The sequence below is a fragment of the Trichechus manatus genome, unplaced genomic scaffold (assembly GCF_000243295.1).
Source record: "Trichechus manatus latirostris isolate Lorelei unplaced genomic scaffold, TriManLat1.0 scaffold00064, whole genome shotgun sequence".
Classification (NCBI taxonomy): Eukaryota; Metazoa; Chordata; class Mammalia; order Sirenia; family Trichechidae; genus Trichechus; species Trichechus manatus.
Window position 1 is genome coordinate 14,794,148 of NW_004444000.1, and position 25,362 is coordinate 14,819,509.

General features: G+C 44.5%; 1 protein-coding gene across 1 annotated transcript; it reads right to left on the minus strand.

Annotated features, from left to right (window-relative positions):
• Positions 1–1,912: 1,912 nt before the first annotated feature.
• PANX3 (pannexin 3) lies at positions 1,913–9,189 on the minus strand. Its single transcript, XM_004379369.2, has 4 exons — positions 9,009–9,189; positions 7,377–7,519; positions 4,561–4,775; positions 1,913–2,993 (listed from the first exon to the last, which is right to left on the minus strand). The coding sequence occupies exons 1-4, from the start codon at positions 9,187–9,189 to the stop codon at positions 2,354–2,356; spliced, it is 1,179 nt and encodes a 392-aa protein (XP_004379426.1). The 3' UTR covers positions 1,913–2,353.
• Positions 9,190–25,362: the final 16,173 nt, after the last annotated feature.

Consider the following 25,362-nt stretch of genomic DNA (forward strand, 5'->3'; position numbering starts at 1 on the left):
ACTATGACTTCTTTATAAACATGATTTTAAATGGCTGTTGAATATACCAGTTATGACTGTATTCTGTTTTCTATAATTATATTCTGCATTTAGTATTTTGCATTCTGGGAGCATCTCATAGATGGACAGGAGGCGTTTGTCCCACCTACATGGCCGGGTGAGGTTGTATAGTATCAGTGGGACCAGTAGGGCGTATACCGCTACACTGGAGAGGCTGACAGTCTGGAAGACAGACAGGAAAGTCAGCCTGCACGTGATCAGATTGGGGACGTGGGCCTCATCTCTGTATTCCGTTTTCTATAATTATTGTTTGGCTTTTTGGTCATTAACTGCTGTGAAGAGCATCTTCGTGCACAGAGCATTTTCCATACAGGACGACCTAGAGCTGGGTCTGAGTGCTCCAAAGAATGTGAAGCAACGCATTCAGTTACTTATTTACTCAGGAAAATACCTCTTTAGAGCTTATTATGACCAACCTTTAGGAAACTTAAAAGGGAAGGAGTGGTAAGTAAATTGGAAATATTAATACAGTCTAATAACTTTTATCTCAGAGGTTGATATTGGATGATATGGCATTACCCAGTAGGGGAAGGAGGGAGGAGCTATGGAAGTGCTTCTTGCGGGAAATATGCCTGGGTCGAATCTGAAGGAGAGGAGTGGCTGGCCCGGTGGAGAATAGAGAAGGGCCTCTTGACAGTGGAGACAGCACATTCCAGGCTCAGCATCATGAGAGCCTGGGAGCTGCACGTAGTTCATTGGAGTTAAAAGACGTGTGTGGAAAGAGGCACAAGGAGAGACTGAGGTGGTAGGCAGCGTTTGAATCGGGAGGCATCTTTTGGACTTTTACCCAGTGACAACAGGAAGACATCGATGAGTGTCTATACATCAGCCTCTTGCTTGCTTTAGGTAAACTTACCTGAAATTGTCAGAACTACCATAACTTTTTTTTTACTTTATAAAACCAAAAACCCATTGCCGTCGAGTCAATTCCGACTCATAGCAACCCTACAGGGCAGAGTAGAACTGTCCCATAGGGTTTCCAGGGAGCAGTTGGTAGATTCGAACTGCTGACCTGTTGGTTAGCAGCTGTAGCTCTTAACCACTGCACCACCAGGGCTCCTGTCTTTATAAAGAAGGGTCTAAATGGCTCATGCAAAAATTCCCTAAAGAAATACATCATGTGCAACTGTACAAAGAAATACAAAATGTGAGACAGCGTGGTATTGTGGACTGAGCGTGGCTTTGGAGTCATATCAAGGTTCTGCCAAATGCAGGCACAGGAAGGAGAACTAGGTTGACAAGTCAGGGATGAGGGAGAAAGGGCTCAAGATTACTTTACCGTGGATCATGTTTAGTTCTGAGTGGCTGCTAGTCACTGATGGGCTCTAAGTGGGGGTCAGCATCCCCTGGGGTATTAAAGACATACCTGGTTTCATTCAGAGTTGTGAAGGAGTCCACAGCCAGCCCCTAACCCCAGCCCCTGGGGAAGCGAGTCCTCGGTTTGTTGTCGTCAGGAGCCATCAGGTCAATTTGCAGCTCATAGCAACCTCATGTGACAAGAGTAGAACTTCCCCATAGGGTTTTCTAGACTGTAATCTTTACAGGAGCAGATCTCCAGGTCTTTCTTCTGCGGAGTGGCTGGGTGGGTTCGAACTGCCACCCTTTCCATTAGCCACTGAGCGCTTAACTGTTGCACCACCAGGACTTCTGAAAACTATAGGTGGACACCTCAAGGCTCCAGCCATGGCTGATGCCTGGGCCTGGCCTCGTTCTACTCTGTCTTTTAGCTCCAAGAGCAGATTACAGATTGCTGCCGTCATTATCTCCTGGGTCTCCTTGCAGGTCCCAGAGGGCCTGGGCAAGGTCGATGACCTCCACAGGGCAGGCTGGGCAGGTCCCTAGGACTTCAGGCACGTTGGAGTTTCCAGGGGTTTCACATCTTTACTGTTCTCTTACCAGATTGCCCGGCTTGCTCTTTGGGGTGAGCTGAGGGGCATCCTAGAAGGGCCATGGGATAAATACGGTGAGAGGGACCTGCCTCTAGACCTTTCTTTCCTTGTAGAATGTCTAGGCCTTATTTTTTATTGATCGATTTGTTTTTAAACTATCCTTATTCAGTGTGTCTAGACCTGCATTTGTAGTTCTTTGACTCTTCAGCTCCAACTTTCAGATTTGTTTCTATTTCTCGATATCGTCTCACCTGTAGGATGACGTAATACAGGATATATGATTCAGCTGAGTCCAAGCTTAGCTGTTCTAAAGTAGGCCTTTTTGTGGATTAATATGTAAGGCTTGAGAGGAAGGAGAGAGAGGTTTTTACTTTCCATAATGTTTTTGCTCCATGCTTCCTTAGCTATGGGTGTTCTTCACATACCCGGTGGGTGAGATGTTTAGGTTTTGAGGGCTCTAAGCCAGCTAGTAAAGTCATGAAATCGACCACTGTGTCAATGTTGTGCTTCTGGCTGGTTGTGTCCTTTAACACGCATACGACACTCAACCAGCTAAAAGAGAGGAGCTCGGAGATGTTGGCTCGGAGGAAAAGAAGGATCACGTTGAGGTCATTGACGGGGCATCCCAGCATCTTCCTGCTGAGGAGATCAAAAGCCGGGAGCATCTCATAGACGGACAGGAGGCGTTTGTCCCACCTGCATAGCCGGGTGAGGTTGTATAGTATCACTGGGACCAGTAGGGTGTATGCCGCTACACTGGAGAAGCTAACAGTCTGGAAAACAGACAGGAAAGTCAGCCTGCACGTGATCAGATCGGGGACGTGGGCCTCATTGCTTAAAAACCCTCCCTTGATGGAACAGCTGAATTCCTCTTGGAAGAAGACATCCAGGTGGAAGTGGCCAAGGTACAGGAAGGTGGCTGAGGTGATGAGGAGCAGGAGGGTGTTCCTCAGGAGGTAGGTGGCCACTAGTGAATGGGAGCGCTGCTTACACGCCAGGTAGCGCTCCAGCAGGGGGAATTCGAAGTATCGTTCTTTACGAGCCCTGGGCGGGGGGAGAAAGGAGGCAAGGTTAGGAGGGACCGTGTGGGGAAGTGACAGAGGATCTGTGTGTCCAATGTGGCATCCTTGGCTACCATGAAAATCTACTTTCTCTGAGCATAACTTGTCGTCCCCACGTACTAAGTGCAGTGCGGTAAACCCAGTGAGTTATTCATGGTAATGAATGGTCACACTGAATCTCTGCTCAGCAAGGCAGACTAAGCCTCTAAGCTGAAATAGGCTCCTTAGATGCAGTAAGGCTTCTTAAATTAGCACTGGGCTGGGAGTTTTAAATAACTGCGTTCTGGTTCTGGGCTTGTGTACTCTATTTACACAGAAAATTCATTCATTTCATAAAAATAAATCTACAAACAAGTATTTGCTGAGAGCTGTGGTATTCTCTGAAGAAATTTCATCTGGCTTGTTGGGAAGGGGCAGATGAGAAATACAAATATGAAATAATAGCATTTGATTTGTTTCTAAAATGATGACCACAAACCAAAGTAGCTGCAAAACGTAGGAGGCAGAGGTAACAGTGTGGGCTGGAGTGTTCAGAAACCTCGTGGAGAACGTTGGCTGTGAGCTGGGCTTCAGAAGGTAGATGAGGGTCAGAAAGGTGGAGAGAGGACAGGACGGAGTGTGTGCACAGACATAAGACACAGTATGGCTTGAACTCTGCCCAGATATCCACACGGTAGACCTACCCTGGCCGCCCTACTTAAAGCTGCTCTGCTCTGCAACCCCCCAGCTCTCCTGCCCTGCCCTGCTTGGCTCACCATTTTCACACCACTTACCATCTTCTTCTTTACTGCCCTTTTCCCTCCGTAGAGTGTGAGCTGCACATTGGTTGGTGTGTGTTTGTCTCCACACCTCCATTTCTCTCCCTTACCCCCGGCACACACACACTGTTGTTAGGTGCTGTCAAGTCGGTTCCGACTCACAGCGACCCTGTAGAACAGAGTGGAACCGCCCCATGGGATTTCCAAGGAGTGGCTGGTAGATTTGAACTGCCGACCTTTTGGTTAGCAGCCGAGCTCTTAACCATTGCACCGCCTGGGCTCCGTTCCCTCCCCCAATGTATCCAGATCATCAGGCGAGTGCCTGGTACACACAGTAGGTACTTCAGCAAATGATGGATGAATGATTAAGTGACTTGTATAGGGAAACAGCAGGGGACTGCCTAGGTAGAGTGGAAGGTTTCCGTCACCTGGTAGTGAGAGAAAAGTTTGAAAAGGTGGTTTGTGACAGTGTGCTGAGGGCCTTGGAAAAATATTTGGGAGAATTTTTCTGCAGGCATGAGGGGAGGTATTTGAGGTTTCTGAGCAGGGGATTGATACAAGAAAGTGGTGTTATAGAGATTAATCCCTTTGTTACTCAGTGTGTCTTAAACTACAGACAGAGGACTTTCCCTTCTCTCTTCAGGGGAATAATAGAAAGTTAGCGAGATGATATACAGAGCACTTTGTACTCGTGAGAAGTGTGACACAGGATAATTTAAAGAGGACTCCGTAGGGATACAGTTTTAATGTTTGGACTGAGTCCTTCAGAAAGGAGTGAAAGAGACAACTCACTTCTCCAGCTCATCCCAGAAGACGTGGGGGTCGGAGCTCTTCTGCCGGATCTTCACCATGTGCTGTACCAGGCGGATGGAGCGGTTGTAGGATTTGTCCAGTTCACTGATGATGAACAGCAGATCTGAGCTGAGGGCTGGCACAGCTGCGTATTGCCACAGCAGGGCTGGCAGGTACATGACCACGGCCAGGGCCAGCAGGGAGTAGGGCAGGGCCTGCAGGGGGAGAGTGAGCTGAGACATGTGGAGAGACCTCTGAGCGAGGGCCTCCCCTTCCCCAGTTACTGCTGCAGAAAGGGAAGGCATTGTGGGACATGAGCTACCACAGGCCCAGGACCTAAGGCCCTCTGCTGACCTAGATCATTTAGGGAGGCTGGGAGAGGAGGATGGTGGATCTCCACGTTCCTGAGCTCCACTTGTCTGATCCAGGGTCTGTGTAGGGCTCCAGGGAGAAGGTGGGGGGATAGGAGGGAGGGAAGAACGAGAATGAATCCTAGTGGAGAGCGTCTCCCCTTAGCTTGTAATGCCCATTCAGGGCTCCAGCACTGTAGGTCTTTACTTTAAGCCTCTAGAGAGGAGGTCACATCCCTTCTCCGTGTAGCCTTCCCTGACTCCTGATGCTCAGCGGTCTTCCCTCATCTCTGGACTATTGGTGAGCCAAACCACCCCGTCAGGTACTGCCTTGGAGTTCTTTCAGGGCTCTCTTAGGTGTGTGTGTATAAGCTGACTTTTGGGTGCGTATATGCCTTGTCTCCTCAACTACAGCACTAGCTACCTGAGATAAAGGACTTTTCCTTCTATTTCCCCATCATGCTTACCTTACTTAAGAGGGTTGGGTCCACTATTTTGACCACAGTAAAGAAGTCTATTGTAAAGGCTTTTTAAAGTCTACGTTTATGCTACGTGCTTAGCATGTGTTATTTCATTTGGTCTTCATCAGGATGGTCGTTAGTATCCCTATTTCACAGGTAGGGAAACTGCAGCATGAAAAGATTAACCTGTATAAGGTCACACATTTAGTTGTTGGGAGAGCCAGCATTTGGAACTAGGCTGCTGCCTTTGGAGCTTACTCCTTTTATGACTACTTGACCTACAGCTTCTGAAATCGGGTGCACCGCCGTGGTAGAGCAGTGTGTGAAGAAGAAGAGGCAGGACGCGTATTGATTGCAGCTGGATAGAGGAGAAAGGTGGTGTGTGTATTTTTGGAACGGAGAGAGGAAGTTAGGAAAGGTACACCAGGCCACGGGAGATGCGTAGACACTTTGTACTCCTGTCCATGATCCTTTAAAGTACACCTCTTACCTGCCAGGGATTCTGTTCAGTTTTCAGGGTTGAAGTCAGGGCGCGATTACCCAATAAGCAAGGTATGCACGGGTGCATTGTGCCTTCCCACCAATCTGCAGTGCACACTTTCACCTGTCCTCCACCACGGCAACGATGTGGTGAACCCATGTGAAACTGCTCACCATAGATTAGCTAGGAAATACAATTAAGCCCCTGCGTACCTTGCTCAATGCAAGCCGGTGCACACCGTGCTCACTGGTTGGTCCACCCCGGGGAGAGCTAGACAAGCTTGTTCAAGAGTTTCTCAGGTGATTCTGATGATGAGACACAAATTTTCTTCTCTGACACGTAAATCCCCTCTTCATTTTGTTTAAGATATTGTCACCTAGATTCTGCTTGAACACTTTCTGTGACAGAGACCTCATTTACTGTTTCCATTACATCTCTGGTTTTGTCATAATTCGCATTTTGAGGCCTTGTAAATCGTCATGACTAGAAAATGTTATGAGTGACTTCTGGTGAAACATTGTGCATTGAACATACATATTACCTCTGCTCCTTCGTAAAACCACACTAGAATGACAAGAAAGGAATAAAAAAGACATAATCCTATAAGGAAAGAACAGGAGAGGAAATGAGGGCAACACATGGTTGAAAAGGGGAAGCAGTTGCATGAAAGAAGATATCAGCCTGTAGGGAGGTTTGGGAGTCGCCGTGAGGCAAGCAAGCTCCTTTGCATCACAGAACTAGAAATTGGATCTACCACCAAAACAAACAAAAATCCATTGCCGTCAAGTCGATTCCGACTCATAGCAACCCTGTAAGGCAGAGTGGAGCTGCCCCATAGGGTTTCTGAGGAGCGGCTGGTGGATTCAAACAGCCAACCTTTTGGTTAGCAGCTGAGCTCTTAACCGCTGCACCTCCAGGGCTCCATTTGGAGATACCAGGAACTTGGAAAGTGAGAGTGTAGGTGGCGCTGAAAGCTGGAAAATTGTGTGAAAAATCTGTGAGAAACAGACTCCCAGTCCTTTCTGTAACATGATGCAGTTAAGCGACTCCCCTTTCCCTCTGGAGAGATTAAACCAGAGAGACTGTGCTCTTGGATCCACTGAGGGCAAGGGAACCGTACTGAGAACAGCGGGGCTCAGTGAACGGATACTGCATGGTGAGGCTGTAGCTGAGGACCTGAGGGTTGGCAGCCATGCTTAATACCAGCTGCACCCTGCCTCCTCACAAATTAAAGACTCTTCTCGGGGAAAACTGGCCAGCCCATGAGAAAAGGCCTGCAGAGACTGATATTTGAGGTTTTCCCAATGAGAGGGCCCAAAAGGATCACCGTAAACTGGAGGCTGCTGGTCAATAAGCCTCACCCATAGTGCAAAGCTTCCAGTGAGGTGTGAAGATCACCAGACATTTGACGATGCCTGACATACGAAAGTCAGAGACCAAAATAAACGGACAAAAAGAGGAGCTAGAGAATGTGATGATGCAGTTCCATCCCACTCCACTCAGCCACGGGCCAGCCCACTTTACCTTGTGAGGCCAGAGCGACTTCGTCTGGTACTGGCCCTGCTCATCCTGCTCGTGGTGAACCAGCGAATCCCAGCAGGAGCTGTCCACGTAGGCAGCCTGCCGGACACTGAAGTTACTGGGAGAAAAGCAGCTGATGGGAGACCCTGGAACAGGAATGCAGCTTTGAGGCAGCTGTGAGTTGAGTGGAGGATGGGAGCTCAGGGAGCAGTCAGCTGAGAGTTTTCTAGGGGCCGCACCTCCCCTCTTAGCCAGCTTCTATATCTGGCAAGCACTGCACCCCTACCGTGCCCCAGTGTTCTGGTTTTGCACTGCTGTGCCAGAGCAGGACATGGCATGATGGAACAGCATCCCTCTGTTTGCCCCCCCTCCCCCCCCAAACAAAAACCAGACAGAGCAACAAAAACCATTGCCATCGACTCAATTCCGACTTACGGTGGCCCCGTGTGTTTCAGAGTAGGACTGCACTTACAGGGTTTTCAATGGCCGTGACCTTTTGGAAGTAGATCCCTAAGCCTTTCTTCGGAGGCACCTCTGGTGGATTTGAACTGCCAGTCGTTTGGTTAGTGGTTGAGTGCCTAGCTGTCTGTTCACCCAGGGACTACTACTGTTTGCCCCAGGCCTGCTAATGTGCTGTCAGCCTTCTAGGTGTGGCAGTTCTGTTCTTTCCAAGTTCTCTCCGGGCCCCCAGGCAGGTGGGTAGGGGGTGCTGTTGGTACTCCTGCCGTGTGGCACCAGAGGGCTCACGGGTCCTGGTCACTGCCTCCTTCCTGAGAGCTGGGATCTTCTGGTCTAAAATCTAGAGGATTTATTGCCTGGATTTCAGAGCCCAGGTTGGGAGAAAGGGCGGGCGAGTGGTGATGAGAGAAAAGTGGGCTTGGAGGGAGAGACTCTGGCTTTGGTCTTCCCTTTGTTCTCCAGAAAGAGGCAGAGGTGAGAACCAGTACTTCTCCCATCTTGTGGATGAAGGAAGAGGCAGTGGGAGATTGAGACACCTCCTGGAAAACATAGTAGCTAACAGCACAGCAGAAAGGAAAGCCAGAATCCCCAGTTCTTAGGAAGTCTATCTTCTCTTTAATACCAGTAGTGGATTTGCTGAGTTAGCCTAGAACCTAAAACATAGGATCAGTGTGTATGTTTATGTGTGTGGCTGGGATTTGTGGAGAGAAGGAATGCATTTATCCAGCCCCTGTTGTATGCCGGTTTTGTCAGGCACTTAACACAGGTACTCAGATCTGTAACCCTTGTGAGGAGTGGCAAGAGGGATCAGAAGCAAGCCACTTGTCTAAAGCATGGCCTGGTTAAGACCTTTAGGGGTTCTAGGTTCTGAAAAGATTATGGTGCTCCAATCTCTCACCCGTAAGAAAAGCAGAATAAAATTTTAATTATTGAAATGACATAAACATGAATACTGAAATTAAAAGAGCATATTTCTAAGTTTTTTTCTGATTGCAAAAGTTTGGAGCTGACTTTCAAGACTTTTTTGGTGCTCTAAACACACACAGAGCCGGCCTTTTGGGTAATGCAGCCAGCCACAAGTCGGGAAACCCAGTCCCTGTGGGAGCGCACTTCAGGGCCCACGCAGAGTGAGCTAACTGGGACTCTCCTTTGTCCTGGGTCTTGGAAGCAACTTACCGGAGGAGAATTCCTGGGCAAATGCGAGGGACATCAGCAGCAGGGGGAAGCCCACAGCTACGAACTTGACCATCCGGTCCAGGGGCAGCTCCAGGCGCAGTCCTTTGAGGTGGGGGCCCCTGTAGCTGGGCAGCAGGGCGTCTGAGAGCATGTACTCTGCAGCCGTGTGTGCGAGCGACATGATGCTGGTGAGTGGGGGGGTGCCGAGCTGGCAGGGTGAGGAGGTGGCGGCCTCAGACCTCTGGCTTTGAGCAGAGTGTCTGCAGCCTCACGGACATCTGTGCTAGGAGCAGGGGCTGGTTCTCTAAATAACTGGCCAGGCCCTGGGTCAGGCACCCTGGTAATTAAAGGGAGGCATAGTCTTAGCGGGTCCTTGCTGGGGAAGGGTCGGACTTCACCTGGGGCTGGTGCCAGCCTGCTCTCCCTGGGGCTGGTCCTGGGCACAGGGCGTCCCGTGGCTTTATGCCGCCCTCTCATTAATAAAGTATTTTCAGCCGGGCGGTGAAGAAAAGGGAGGGCTGTGGAGCCAGGCCCCCCATATAATCAGTGTGGAATTTGGGTGGAGATTGCTTAAATGTGTTAAAGACCCTTATTTTGTGGTTTAGGGTGGGAATGGAACCCCCAAGACTCAGGATTGCTACCGCTATATAGTATTCTTTGTCCCAGTGATGATTTTTGCTCTGGGCCCTGGCTCTTTCCCAGAAACTGCTCTGTATTTGGTGTTAAATTTCCTTCCCTGCCTCTGGTCTTTTGGTAAAACATTTCAGCTACATATTACAATTTCCAGTTCCTTTGCAGACCCACCAACTCCCTGGAAGAGCTGCGGGGGATGCATGGTAGTATTGAGTAGTGGAAATAACATGAACTTTGGCCCTTGGAGGGAAAGTCCTCCACTGGAGACCTGGCAGTGCTTACTTTTTATTGTTTGACTTCAGGCAAGTCGCTTCCAGTTCGGCTTCCTCATCTATAAACTATCGTATAATCCTAGAAGGTTGTGAGGATTGATTAAGAATATTACATGCGAAGGTGCTTTGTAAATTGTAGTGTGTAGGACAAATGTCATCTCTTCACTTTGGTGGGGTTGGGTGGGTGGGGAAGCAGACACTGGGGCATAGGACGCCCTTGTCTCTAGTGCTGGCTCTGCTCTTACCCCATCCTGGGCTTTACTCTGGGCCCCTCTGGCCGTATCTTCCCCATGAGGCAGGAAGGTTAGACGGCAGACAAATGGATGTGTGTTTCGAGCCTATGCACCCGCCCTAGCCCACTGCCTAGCACCTGGGACTCTGTAATTCCCTGCCCACGTGGCTCCGGCCTGCATTCATGGCCAGTGTGGACCTGTTCCCTAGGTGCATGCTCCCGAGGGTAGGTGGTGCTGACGGTGTCACCCCTAGGCTTAAGGATGGCTGACTGCGGGGACCATAGGGTGACATGGCAGCTGGCTTCTCCCAGAGCAGGTGATTCGAGAGAGAGCAAGAAGGAAGCCACAATGCCTTTTATGACCTAGTCTCTGAAGTTGCATGTGGTGCAAATGATTTGCTCTAAGCTGGTAACCAAAAGGTTGGCGGTTCTAACTCACCCAGTGACACACTGGAAGAGAAGGACTGGTGATCTGCTTCCGTAAAGATGGCAGCCAAGAAAACCCTACGGAGCAGTTCTACTCTGTAACACATGGTGTCGCGATGAGTTGGAATCAGTCGACTTGGTGCCACTAGACAACAACAGCTGCTTTTTTTCCATTAGTTGGAAGTGAGTCAGGAACCCTGGTGGTGCAATGGTTAAGCACTTGGCTGCTAATTGAAAGGTTGGTGGTTGAAACCCATCCAGCAGCTCTGTGGGAGAAAGACATGGTGATCTGCTCCTGTAAAGATTGTTGTTAGGTGCCGTCGGTTCCGACTCATAGCAACCCCGTGTACAACAGGATGAAACACTACCCCGTCCTGTGCCATCCTCACAGTCGTTGCTGTGTTTGAGCCCATTGTTGCAGCCACTGTGTCAATCCAGTCTTCTTCTTTTTCACTGACCCTCTACTTTACGAAGCATGAAGCCCTTCTCTAGGGACTGGTCCCTCCTGATAACATGTCCAAAGTACGCGAGATGAAGTCTTGCCATCCTCCCTTCTAAGAAGCATTCTGGTTGTACTCCTTCCAAGACAGATTTGTTCATTCTTCTGGCAGTCCATGATGTTCACTATTTTTCACCAACACCATAATGCAAAGGCATCAGTTCTTTTTCAGTCTTCCTTATTCCTTGTCCAGCATTCACCCTCACATGAGGTGATTGAAAATACCATGGCTTGGGACAGGTGCACCTTAGTCTTCAAAGTGACATCTTTGCTTTATAACACTTTAAAGAAGTCTTTTGCAGCAGATTTGCCCAATGCGATAATATGTCGTTTCGTTTCTTGACTGCTGCTTCCAAGGGCAGTGATTGTGGATCCAAGTAAAATAAAATCCTTGACAATTTCAGTTTTTTCTCTGTTTATCGTGATGTTGCTTACTGGTCCAGTTGTGAGAATTTTTTTCTTTATGTTGAGGTGTAATCCATACTGAAGGCTGTAGTCTTTGATCTTCATCAGTAAGTGCTTCAAGTCCTCCTCACTTTCAGTAAGCAAGGTTGTGTCATCTGCATATTGCAGGTTGTTAATGAGTCTTCCTCCAATCTTGATAATGCGTTCCTCATATACTCCAGTTTCTTGGATTATTTGCTCAGTATACAGACTGAATAAGTATAGTGAGAGAATACAACCTTGATACACACCTTTCCTGATTTTAAACCACGCAGTATCCCATTGTTCTGTTCGAATGACTGCCTCTTGGTCTATGTACAGGTTCCTCATGAGCACAGTTAAGTGTTCTAGAATTCCCATTCTTTGCAGTGTTGTCCATAATTTGTGATGATGTACACAGTCAAGTGCCTTTGCATAGTCAGTAAAACACAGGTAAACATCTTTCTGGTATTCTCTGCTTTCAGCCAAGATCCATCTGGACATCAGCAGTGATATCCCTCATTCCACGTCCTCTTCTGAATCCGGCTTGAATTTCTGGCAGTTCCCAGTGGATGTACTGCCGCAACCGTTTTTGAGTTATCGTCAGCAAAAGTTTACTTGCATCTGATATTAATGATATTATTTGATAATTTCTGCATTTGGTTGGATCACCTTTCTTTGGAAGGGGCAGAAATATGGATCTCTTCTAGTCATTTTGCCAGGTAGCTGTCTTCCAAATTTCTTGGCATAGACGCGCGAGCACCTCCAGCAGTGCATCCTTTTGTTGAAACTTCTCAGTTGGTATTCCATCAATTCCTGGAGCCTTGTTTTTCACCAATGCCTTCAGTGCTGCTTGGACTTCTTCCTTTAGTACCATCGGTTCTTGATTGTATGCTATCTCCTGAAATGGTTGAACGTTGACCAGTTCTTTGGTACTGTGACTGTGTATTCCTTCCATCTTGTTCTGATGCTTCCTGTTCAATATTTTGCCCACAGAATCCTTCAGTATTGCAATGGGAGGCTAGAGTTTTTTTTCTTCAGTTCTTTCATCTTTAGAAATGCCGAGTGTGTTCATCCCTTTTGGTTTTCTAACTCCAGGTCTTTGCACATTTCATTATGGTACTTTACTTTGTCTTTTTGAGCCACCCTTTGAAATCTTCCTTTCAGCTCTTCATCATTTCTTCCATTTGCTGTAGCTGCTCTACATTCCAGAGCAAGTTTCAGAGTCTCTTCTGGCATCCATTTTGGTCTTTTCTTTCTTTTTATTGACCTTTTGCTTTCTTCATGTATGACGTCCTTGATGTCATCCCACAACTTGCCTGGTTTTTGGTCATTAATGTTCAGTGTGTCAAATCTATTCTTGATATGGTCTCCCCGGTTGCACAGTGGTTATGAGCTTGACTGCTAACTAAAAGGCTGGCAGTTCAAATCCACCAGCTGATCCTTGAAAACCCTATGTGGCAGTTCTACTCTGCCCTGTAGGGTCACTAGGAGTTGGAATCAATTCGATGACAACACAGGTTTTGGTTTGGTTTTATACTCAAGGTCGTGCTTTGGCTCTCGTGGACTTGTTTTAATTTTCTTCAGCTTCAGTTTGAACTTGCATATGAGCAATTGATGGTCTGTTCAGCAGTCGGCCACCGGCCTTGTTCTGACTGATGATACTGAGCTTCTCCATCGTCTCTTTCCAGAGATGTAGTTGATTTGATTCCTGTGTATTCTGTCTGGCAAAGTCCAAGTGTATAGTCGCTGTTTACACTGTTGAAAAAAGATACCTTGCAGTGAATAAGTCATCGTGTTGCAAAATTCTGTCATGGGGTCTCCAGCGTTGTTTCTTTCCCCAAGGCTGTATTTTCCGACCACTAAACCTCCTTCTTTGTTTCCAGCTTTTGCATTTCAGTCACCAGAAATTATCAGTGCTTCTTGGTTGCATGTTTAATCAATTTCAGACTGCAGAAGTTGGCCAAAAACTTCAATTTCTCCCTCTTTGGCATTGGTGGTTGGTATGTAAACTTGACTGTTAGTTGTATTAACTGGTCTTCCTTTCAGGTATATGGATATTATCGTATCAGTGACAGCATTGTACTTCAGGGTAGATTTTGAAATGTACTTTTTGATGATGAATGTGAAGCCATTCCTTTCAGTTTGTCATTCCCGGCATAGTAGACATATGATTGTCCGATTCAGAATGGCCAACACCAGTCCATTTCAGTTCACGAATGCCTAGGATATCAATCTTTATGTGTTCCATTTCATTTTTGATGACTTCCAGTTTTCCTAGATTCATACTTGGTAGATTCATGTTCTGATCATTAATGAATGTTTGCAGCTGTTTCTTCTCATTTTGAGTCATGCCACATCAGCAAATGAAGGTCCCGAAGGCTTAACTCCATCCATGTCATTAAGGTCGACTCTACTTTGAGGAGGCAGCTCTTCCCTAATTGCATTTTGAGTGCCTTCCAACCTGAGAGGCTCATCTTCTGGAACTATATCAGACAGTGTTCTGCTGCTATTCATAAGGTTTTCACTGGCCAATTTTTTCAGAAGTAAACTGCCAGGTCCTTGTTCCTAGTCTGTTTTAGTCTGGAAGCTCCACTGAAACCTGCCCACCATGGGTAACCCTGCTGGTATTTGAAGTTCTGGTGGCATAGCTTCCAACATCACAGCAACACACAAGCCGCCACAGTACGACAAACTGACGGACGACTATTAGTTATTTAAAAATCTTTTTTGCTGACTCCAGTATCTCAGTCATCTGTGGATCTGGTTTGACTGTCTACATTTTGTCTTTATCATTGATCATATGGTCTTAACCTCTTTCATGTCTAGTAATTTTGCATTTTATGCCAGACATTGTGTAAAAAAGAACCATAATAACCATAGATTCCATAGGTGATGCTATCTTTCACCAAAAATTGTTCCCCTTTCTTCTTTTAGGCACGTGGACTGAGGAGTTGATAACTACCATCCAGTCAGGGAGTGAGCTGGGTTAGGCCTGTGTTGGGATTTTAGTAAGATTAAGTCTGCCTTTAGTTTTTCCATTCCTAGAGCCTGACTTTTCCAGGTTTTTTATTGAGAGTCTCTCAGGTCTTTGTCTTTTAAGCTCTGAAAGACTGTGAAAGGTTATACAGGAAAAGCTGTGAGAGCCAGAACTCAGCAGGGCTGCCTTACTTTTCCAGGTCTTGCAGATTTTCCCCCTTTGACAGAGCGCAGTCTTACCATTTTTCTGTTGCTTGGTTAGTGGAAAATATTTGAGTTTTCCTTCTCTGACAGGTTTCCGCCTCACACGGGGTGCAGCTTTCCCAGGTTTTATTTTATCCCCGTCAGAGGATTTCATCTTAGCTCTTTAGTCTCGCACTGCGTGTAGCTTCAAATTCTAGCAGATGTTTTGAAGGGGATACTGGCTTGGTGAGTGTATCAGTGAGTTTAATGCAGGCCCCTCTCCAGGAGTGTCTATTTCCTAAATGCCAAGGGAGTATATGAGATTTCACTTTTTATTATAGATGCTTTTAGCCTAGTGCCCAGTCTGCACAACCTCAGCACTCAGCAGATTTCCTGAGGGGAAAACTGGCCATTCATTTGAAGTCCCTCAAACTTCCCATTGCCGTTCCACCCCTGTCACAACCGTTGAAAGCTATGGTGGTTCATTCTTCCCCCTAACAGAGACCGTCCGCATGACCCAAGGCCAGTGATTTGTTGGCGCAGTGGTTCAGAGCTTGGCTGCTGACCAAAATGTTATTAGTTCAAATCCACCAGCGCTCCTTGGAAACACTGTGGAGCAGTTCTACTCTGTCCTATAGGGTCGCCATGAGTTGGAATCGACTCGATGGCAATGGGTTTGGGTTTGGTTTTGAGCACAGCAAGTGCCTCCAGGGAAAAATTCCTGGAGATTGTCATCCAGCCTCAGAAGGGCTCTACCCCCTCTGCAATCTTAATCCATCTTGTCCTCATTCTTTCATAGTTCCCTGATAATCCACAAACACAACTTTTATAATTAACACAGCTTTTCTATTTGTTGCTGCAGGAGCTGTCACCTTCCATGGCAGATCATCTTACCGGGAAGTCTGTGCATTATAATTTCAATATACCTCAGTAGTATTGTGCTTTATATCTCATTCTATTTTTCTTTTTTTTTTTTTTAAATTCAGCACTGTGCCTCTGAAGTTGATCCGTTTTGCTGTGTCCACAGCTAATCCGTTGTTTCTAACTGCTGCAGAATACTTCATGATACTCATCTACTATATTTTATCTACTCATTTGCCTGTTGATGGACACTCATTTTCCTTCTGCTTTCTGTACCGCATATGATGTACATTTCTCCTGAAGGAGAATTCAGTTGGTTTGTGTATACTCGGGAAAAGAATTGCTAGTTCGTAGGGTTGCGTATACTTAACTTGTCTTAAGCAGTATTATATTGTTCTCTAGAATGTAGTGTGTAAAGCTGCTTATGTCCCCACATCTTCACTGACAGGTAGCACCATCCAGTATTTTAATTTTTGTCAGTCTGTGGGATGTAAAGCAGGGGGCCTCAAAATGCTGTCCAGAGAACCCCCTGGGAGTCCCTGAGACCTTTCCGGGCATCTGCAAGGTCAACATTATTTTCCTACTAATATTAAGACATTATTTTTTCTATCACCCCACTTTCTGTTGCGTGTACAGTGTTTTCCAGAGTACATACACATAAATGTGATGGTTCAGTGGATTGAATGTAGAAGCAGATACGAGAATCCGTTTACTGTGAAGCCAGACATTTAAGAGCTTTGCAAAACTGTAAAACAGTTTCACTCCTCTCACTCAATTTTTGTTTCATTTTGGGAAATACATTTTTCCCAAAAATATTATGATAATGTGTAATGGGCTTATTATTATTTTAAAATGAATAAATAAAGATTTAATCTTTTTCAGTTTTAATTGCTAACATGGTAAATATAAATTGATAACCCACGTAAACAACAGCTTGCTGGGGTCCACAGTATTTTTTGAGTGCAAAGGAGTCCTGAGGCCAGGATGTTTGCAAGTCACTGGTGTAAGGTGACATCTTGTTCTTTCAGTTTTCATTGCGCTCCATAACTGATGAGTTTGAGTATCTGTTCATGTATGCACCCACTGTTTATCACCGTGTAACAAATTATTTCAACACCTAACAGCTTAAAATGATATTATTATCCCCCAGTTTCTGTAGGTTAGGCGTTTGGTCGTAGCTCAGTTGAGTGGCTCTGTCTCAGGGTCTCTCATGCACTCGCAGTCAAGACATTGGTTGGGGCTGCCGCCATCTGAAGTCTTGACTGGGGTTGGAGGAGTCCTGTCCAAGATGGCTCACCTAGTGGCTGTTGGTAGAAGCCTCCATGTGGCAGGAGACCTCACTTCCTCTCCATATGGCCTTTTCCGTAGGGCAGAGCCCTGGTGGCGCAGTGGTTAAGCGTTTGGCTGCTAACTGAAAGGTTGGCAGTTTGAATCCACCTCCTTGGAAATCCTGTGGGGGCAGTTCTCCTCTGTCCTGTAGGATTGCTATGAGTCGGAGTCGACTCAGTGGCAATGGGTTTGTGTTTTTGTGTGAGTATTCTCACCTACGTGGCAGCTGGTGTCCCCTAGAGCAAGGAATCCAAAAGACAGAACCGCATGTTTGCATCAGATGCACAGAAAAGTCCTAGAGCCGCTGTGAACTCACTCTGTGTGAAGTTGATGTGGAAGATGCTGGAGAGAAAAGGCATAGGAAACAAGGACTGTAAAGCTAGTGACTATGATGTTGAATCAAGCAAAAAATAAAAGCCATATCAATGACATATATGCAAGTGCCTGAGGACGCTAATGGCTCAAAATGGGGCACTTTTAATACAAATTTTGATACAGGCATAATACCTATTGTTGAACCCATGAATCCCATTAAAAATATGGCAGCTACTAACAGGGATCTGACGGGATTTGATAATGTTATAAGGCTGCAGATAGGGACACAGCAGTGGTTGGTCAGTATGTAACAGGATGGTGAGACTGTGTCTCGCTTACTTTGGGCATGTTCTCAGGAGGGACCAGTCCCTGGAGAAGGACATCCTGCTTGGTCAAGTAGAGGGTCAGTGAACAAGAGGAAGACCCTTAGTGAGACAGATTGACACATGGCTGCAACGGTAGGCTCAGACATAAAAACGATTGTGAGGTTGGTGCAGGACCAGGCAGTGTTTTGTTCTGTTAAATGTGGGGTTGCTGTCCGTCGAACCAGTCTGACAGCAGTTAACAACAACAACAACATCATCTAACGTGGCCATGACAAAGGAAGGAGCAGAGCTGTGACGTGCCATCCTCACAGGAGATGACGTTCTTCTCCAACACAAAGTTCACCGGCAGTTTAGGGGTCATAACAGAGGAGTAGCAGAGATCCACAAATCAATTTTTGACAAAGTAGTACATGGGGTACAAAGTTAAGAAAAATTAGAGTGATCAAGATGAGGTTCCCCACTGTGATGTTCAAATTGATCCCTATGAGAGGGGGACTGGGGCCCTGGCTGACTTGTTGATTCCCTGAGAATGAAATTTGTCCTTGTAGAGTGGTTTTCTGCAGCCACTCTCTGCTGGGTGGGAAGTCTGTGGTCAGGCCACGTATGAATATCTTTCCCTCCACTGAGCTGTTTGCTGAGTTTTACTCCTCTCACTACTGCCAATGTTTGCTAGGGTCAGAGTGGTCAGAGAATGTTTCAGGGATCAGGATGGTGATAGGAAATGGGCAAGGCATGGAGTTTTGCTGCTTACCAGTTTTTATATATTTAGAGATGAGTATTTTTGGTTCTTGGGTTCGGATATATATTTTGCTTCAGAAATTCAATCTCCTTTCTCGTATAAGCAATCCCAAAATATTCATCAGAATAAGCTGACATTATCTCAAACCCAGGGGGTGGTGGTGTGGTATGGTAGTTACAGTTATACTGTCTACTGAGTGACAAGTCACACCTTTATCTATAAAATGAGGAGTAATACCAACTCCGAATGTGGGTTACAAGCACAGAATGGGGTAATATATATGGCAAAATATTTTCAAATGCTCAGTTGCTGCAGAAATGTGAGTTGTCATCAGGCATCTGGGAATTGTCCTTAGTTTATCCCTGGACTTGAGGTTCTGTGGTCCCGCACAGCAGAATGTCCTCCTACTTAGGGGAAGTTAGTTATCAGCTACATCAGAGGGCAGTTGTTGGGATGAGATCATCCTGTGGTGGTTCCTGAGAAACCATTTTAAAAAGAAGTACAGTCTACACTGATAGGCCATGCATATCAGCATTAATGGAGCTTGACTAGTTTAATGCACACAGATACAAAACTTAGAAGACCATGAAGAAACGCTGACTGATTTAGGTGCCGACATGTGCCATGTCTGTTGTATGGAGAGGATGTCACCAGAGAAGTAGAAAGAGAAGAAAAATAAAGAATTGCACACATCCACAAAAATGTGTATTATCATAGTTATACATTTATACAAAAATTGTTGCAAAGTGTGGGTATATGTATTAAAAATGAGAGGAAATACGAAAAGAAGTAGAAACTGTGTTTATGCCAGTAACTAGGTTTGCTTTGCCTATGAGATGGAATCCAATGAATTGCTAGTTGGGCTTAAGCTCTAGGGTTGCTCAAAAGCCAGTTTCTGTGACTTTAGGCGGGGGGCAATGTTCAGCTAAAGAAAGATCAGATTATATTAACAGAGTTTTGTAGCTTAAAAAATGGGGGAAATTAGGCTTGGAATGTAGTTTATCCTAAATAAAGTTAGGGAACTGAGGAAGAAAGATTAAATTTATTGACTCCACTGTGCTCAGAGGATCTCAGGAAAGTTCAGATTAGATCAGGGTTAGAAGTAGGTAGAACTAGAAATAGAAGATAACACTCACAGATTTAAAAAAAAAAAATTATTTGAATGGGGAACAGGCATTTCCACCAGATCCCTCACCTCTGTGTGCCCTGTATGGTCCTAGGAGGCCTATCTGTCCTTGGCTTCCTCTTTTCATGTCACATTATACTCCTGGAAGACTCGGCCACTTTCATTGTCTTATCATTTTTCTGTTTTTGTTCCCTAAATCACTATTTCCTGGTTTTCTACTTTTAGAGTCAACCTTTGGTCAAGACAGAAAAGGCCTGTAGCTGGCAGTACTTACATGTTGATGCCCAAGAGGCTTCCTGGAAGGAATTTTGGGACACCTATGGCAGAAGGACCCCTGTGGTTAAGAGCTTGGCTGTTAACCAAAAGGTTGGCAGTTCAAATACACCAGCTGCTCCTTGGAAACCCTATGGGGCAGTTCTACTTTGTCCTGTAGGGTCGCTATGAGCTAGAACCGACTCAACGGCAGCGGTTTTTTTTTATGGCAGAAGGCAGGTTAAAGTTTGGTCTTTAAAAGGCAATTGGTTTAACAAAAAAAGTACAAGACATGTACACTGAAAACTACAAAACTGTTGAAAGAAATTAAAGAAGACCAGTATGAATGGAACTATATCCCATGTTCGTGGATTGGAAAACTTAGTATTGCTAAGATGTCAGTATTACCCACAGATTCTATAGATTCAATGTAATCCCTATTAAAACTGTTTTTTTTTTAAAACAGAAATTGACAAGCTGATTCTATAAGTCCTGTGGAAATGCAAAGGACCCAGAATAGCTGAACAATCTTGAAAAATGAGAACTAAGTTGGAGGACTCACACTTCCTGATTTAAAATGTACTGTAAAGCTACAGTAATCAAAACAATGTTGCTCTAGTGTTAGGATAGGCATATGAACCAATAGAATATAATCGAAAGTCCAGAAATAAACTCATACATCTCCAGCCAATTTATTTTTTTAAAATAATATTTTATTGTGTTTTTGGTGAAGGTTTACACAGCAGTTTAGGTTTCCATTCAACAATTTCTACACAAGTTGTTCAGTGACGTTGGGTACATTTCTTCACAATGCGTGAATATTCTCATTATTTCTGTTCTGGTTGCTTCATTTCCATTAATCTAGTTTCCCTTCCCTTTATATTCTCAACTTTGTTTTAAAGTAATTGTTGATCATTTTGTCTCATATAGGTGTGCTTTTTTTTTAATGTACTTTAGATGAAGATTTACAGAACAAATTAGTTTCTCTTTAAACAATTAATACACATATTGTTTTGTGACATTGGTTGCCAACCCCACAACATGTCAACACTGTCTCCTTGACCTTGGGTTCCCCGTTTCATATAGGTGGTTTTTTGAAGGAGCACAATTCTTAATGGGTGATATTCTTTTTTTTTTTTTTTTTAACCAATTTGTTATTAAGCTACAAGGTGACCTCAGGAGTTAGTGTCAGTCCAAGATTTGAAGAGTATCTCAGGATGGTAGTCATGGGGAGTCCTCCAGTCTCAATCTCTCAGCCAGTCCAGTATGTCTGTTTTTATTTGTATTTATTTATTTAGGAATTGGAGATTCTGTTCCACAGTTTTCTCCCATTCTATCAGGTCCATCTGTTGTGGCCCTGATTAGAACTGTTGGTGTAGTGGTAGCTGGGCACTATCTAGTCCTTCTGGTCTCAGGGGACACGAGGTGGCCAATTGATTTTTGACAATGGTGCAAGTCCATTTAATGGGGAAGGAATAGTCTTTTCAACAAATGGTGCTGGAACAACTCAGTATCCCAATGCAAAAGAATGAAGTTGGACCCACACCTCACATCACATAGAAAAATTAATTAAAAATGGATCAATGACCTAAGTATAAGAACTAAAACTAAAAAACTCTTAAGATAAAACAAAGATTAGAGCTTCAAGACCTTGTTTTTGACAGTGCACTTAGCTAAGACATCAAAAGCATGAACAACAAAAGAAAAATAACTTGATCAAAATTTAAAAAATTTGTGCATCAAAGAACTTTATTAACAAAGTGAAGGGATAAATTACAGAATGGGAGAAAATATTTAGAAAACGTATCTGATAAGGGTTTAATATCCAGAATATATAAAGAACTATAACTCAACAACAAAAGGACAAACAACCCAATTAAAAAATTGGCAAAGGACTTGCACAGACATTTCTCCAAAGAAGATATACAAATGGCTAATGAGCATATGAAAAGATACTTAACATCATTAGTCATTAGGGAAATGCAAATTGAACCACAATGAGATACTATTTCACACTGACTATGCTGGTTGTTAACAGAAAACTAGAAAAGTTGGTGAGGATGTTGGAGAAATTGGAACCCTCTCATACATTGCTAGTGGGAATGTAAAATGATAACAGCTGCTGTAAAAGACACTTTGGTGTTTCCTCAAAGTTAAACACAGAATTGCCATATGATCCAGCAATTCCACTCCTAGTTTTATACCCCACAAACTTGAAAGTAGGAACTCAGAATCTTGTACACCAATGTTCGTTGTAGCATTATTCACAATAGCCAAAAGGTGGAAACAGCCAAAGTGTCCATCAACAGATGAGTGGGTAAACAAAATGTATATACATGCAGTGGAATATTATTTAGCCATAAAAGCCGTGGTGTTCTGATAAATGCTATGACATAGATGAACCTTGAAAACGTGCTGAGTGAAATAATTCAGACACAAAAGGATAAATATTAAATGATCCCATTTATATGAAATGTCTAGGCAAATGCAATGACAAAAGTTTATTAGTGGTTCCCAGGGACTAGGAGGAAAAGGAAATGGGCAGTTACTGCTTAGAGTACTGAGTTTCTGTTTGGGGTGATGAAAAACTTTTGGAAATAGAAGTGGTTATGGTTGCACAACATGGTGACTGTAATTAATGTCACTGGATCAGACACTTAAAATGACAAGTTTTTGTAACATATATTTTTTATTATATGAAAAAAGTACAATCACAGACATTTCTGTCTACACTGCTCCCTGTTTGTGCTGGATCAAGTCATCAGCTTTGGAGAAGCTGTGCTTGAAATACATTTGAAGCTCCAGTGGCAACAGTCTCTGAAGTGAGATCAGCTCGGAGGAACTTGCGTGGTGTTGCATCATCCAGACAAGAACTCTGAAAGACTCCTAGAGAAAAGTCAACTTTTAATGAATCCCTGAGGTCTTATTTGCTCTTGAGTCTCAAAGAGAGTCAGCCTTATGGGGCTTATTTGCAGTTTGTGATAATGAATTATTTTTCTTTCTAAATTTCGTATAGTGGGACGGAGGACAGGGGTTGGGATTTATTAATGACACCATAGGGTGTGACAAAATTCTTTAAGAAAAATCTATAAATGAGGTACCATCATTACTGAGACTTGGTTGAATATGGGCCACAGAGAAAGATAAGCAATAATTGCAAACTGTTCACATATACTCATAAATTGGCCTCACCAGGAAAAGAAAGGCTTTTGCCTTTGTTATGATTCCATAATTTCCCCAAGAGGGCTTTAGCTCTTAACTCTGACCAAAGCCATACCTAACCTACCTCACTCACTGAGGCTTGAATTTATTTCTTTGGCTAAAAAGTCTGTCCTCATTAAAGTATGCGTCCCTGATAAGGAATGTGTCACCAGCTTTATTAGTCCTTGAATGAATGAGTTTATCATAGTCCTTCCTGAAGCTGATTTCACAGTGAGTGGAATTTACAGCAGCCAGAGCTGAGCGTTTGGAGAACAGAATTGGTTGTACACAGTGACCTTCATGATATGACTTATTTCTTAAAATACTGAGGGTTTTTTTTCTTTTTAAATCTTCAGTTCTATGTCCAAAAATTTCTCCCTTAGAGCTAGTGTTTTAAGATATTGTATCTGAAGTGCAGGATAAAAATGAATTGCTGTGAGGGATATTGCATTGAGTCCTGGTTAACCAATGGCCCATTAGAGCAGCTGATACTACCAAGCACAACTGTCTTGGGCTGGGTTCTCTAGAGAAACAAAACCAGTGAAGTCTATCTATATCTACCTATCAGTCAATCTGTATCTATCTATATATCTCTCTAAAAAGAGAGATTTATCTCAAGGAAATGGCTCATGTGGTAGAGCCTGGCAAGTCCCAAGTCTGAGGATCAGGTATCTGGCTGGAGGCATCTCCTGACTCATGTAGCTGCAGGGGCTGAGAAACCAGAGATTGGCAGGCAATGCAGCAGGCTGCTGGCTCAAGTCCCAAGATGCAGAGGTCAGATGATGACGAGCCAGATACAGGACCTATAGCGAGCAAAAGCCCATGGGTTTTGCCAGTATGTCCATATAGGATGCAGACCACACCCCCAGGGAAACTCTCCTTACAGCTGATTGGCTGATCACATCACGTATGTGATTATATCACAAAATAGAGGATAACTACATCATTACATAACTGCCAGATTATATTACATAACTGACAAACCACTGAGACTCATGGCCTAGCCAAGCTGACATGCAACCTTAACCATCACAGTCCACCCCTTGTCAACTTGGCACCTGTACACATCTCCTTAAACCATACACAATCTCTAAATGAAGACAGTTACAAAGTCATGCTTGCACTTTACATGATACAACTAACATACATAAAACTGAAAACACACTAGCCCAGTTTACATCTTATATTTTATAAGTGAAGGAAACAAAAATATTTGATGCACTCATACAAGGAAGAAATATAACAATTACATTCCTGGTTTCTGCAACTGGTCACATGGTCATAACTGATATTTAGAGCTACCTTCTTCCACTGCTTATTCCATGTTCTCTTTACCCTCAGCAAGAACCTCAGCTAATCGTAGTTCTTTGCCTGGTGGGGTGACCTAAGCCTTAATTCCTGAAGGGTTTGGACCATTAGTTATGTCAGAATTGGGTTACTGTAATTTTCCATTGACTTTAATCACAGGGCATGGTAGTACTGAGAGATGTCCTAAAGGATCTCCTGTATTCCAGACATACTCTTCTTCACCTCCGTTATGTAATATCAATCTGATTTCCCTTTGATAATCAGGATCAATCACACCAGCCAATACAGTAACTCCGTTCTTTCCCTGTTGATCCAGAGGCATGAGGATCCCAAAGTGGCTGGGAAGTATTCTTAACTTCCAGTTCAGTGGAATCATTGCAGTGTCTCCTGGTGGGGGCATTCCTCCCTTTGGAACTAAGACCTCTAGACCCGAGAGCATAGACTTGTGAGGACAGGAAGCAAAAATTTTGCAATTGGTCATTAGGGGTAATAGTGAGTGGTGCCACTCCCATTTCCACTCCTTGATTCCTGGACCCATGAATATTGGATGTGGGAGAAAGAGCACCATATATTGGACGCCGGTTTAAAGTATATACACCTTCCTGGAAAACATTGCTCCCACCCTGCAAGGTATTGCCACCTAGCTGGTTCTGTAATTGTGTCTTTAGAAGGCCATTCCATCATTCTATCAAGCCAACTGTTTCAGGCTGATGGGGAACATGGTAAGACCAGTGAATTCCATGAGCACGGGCCCATTGCCACATTTCATTTGCTGTGAAGTGAGTTCCTTGATCCAAGGCAATGTTGTGTGGGATACCATGATGACGGATAAGACATTCTGTAAGTCCACAGATGGTAGTTTTGGCAGAAGCATTGTATCCAGGGAAGGCAAATCTGTATCCAGAGTAAGTGTCTTCTAGTAAGAACAAAATGCTGCCCTTTCCATGATGGAAGCAGTTCAATGTAATCAACCTGCCTCCACGTTGCTAGCTGATCACTTTGAGGGATGGTGCTTTATCGGGGACTCAGTATTGGTCTCTGCTGCTGACAGATTGGGCACTCATCAGTGGCTGTAGCCAAGTCAGCCTTGATGACTAGAAGTCCATGTTGCTGAGTGAATGCATCTAACTCCATCCCCACCACCATGGCCATTTTATTCATGAGCCCATTGGGCAAAGATTGGAGTGGCTGGGGAAGCAGGATGGTTGGTTTCCACAGAATATGTCACCCTATGCACCTGACTGTTAAAA

What these genes read in the sequence shown, in the direction of transcription:
- PANX3 (XM_004379369.2), bottom strand. Translation starts at nt 9,189, where the DNA reads ATGTCGCTCGCACACACGGCTGCAGAGTACATGCTCTCAGACGCCCTG. An exon ending in TGCCCAGGAATTCTCCTCCG is followed by an intron (nt 7,520 to 9,008) that starts GTAAGTTGCTTC and finishes TTCCTGTTCCAG; the next exon opens with GGTCTCCCATCAGCTGCTTT. An exon ending in TTCTGGGATGAGCTGGAGAA is followed by an intron (nt 2,994 to 4,560) that starts GTGAGTTGTCTC and finishes CCCCCCGCCCAG; the next exon opens with GGCTCGTAAAGAACGATACT.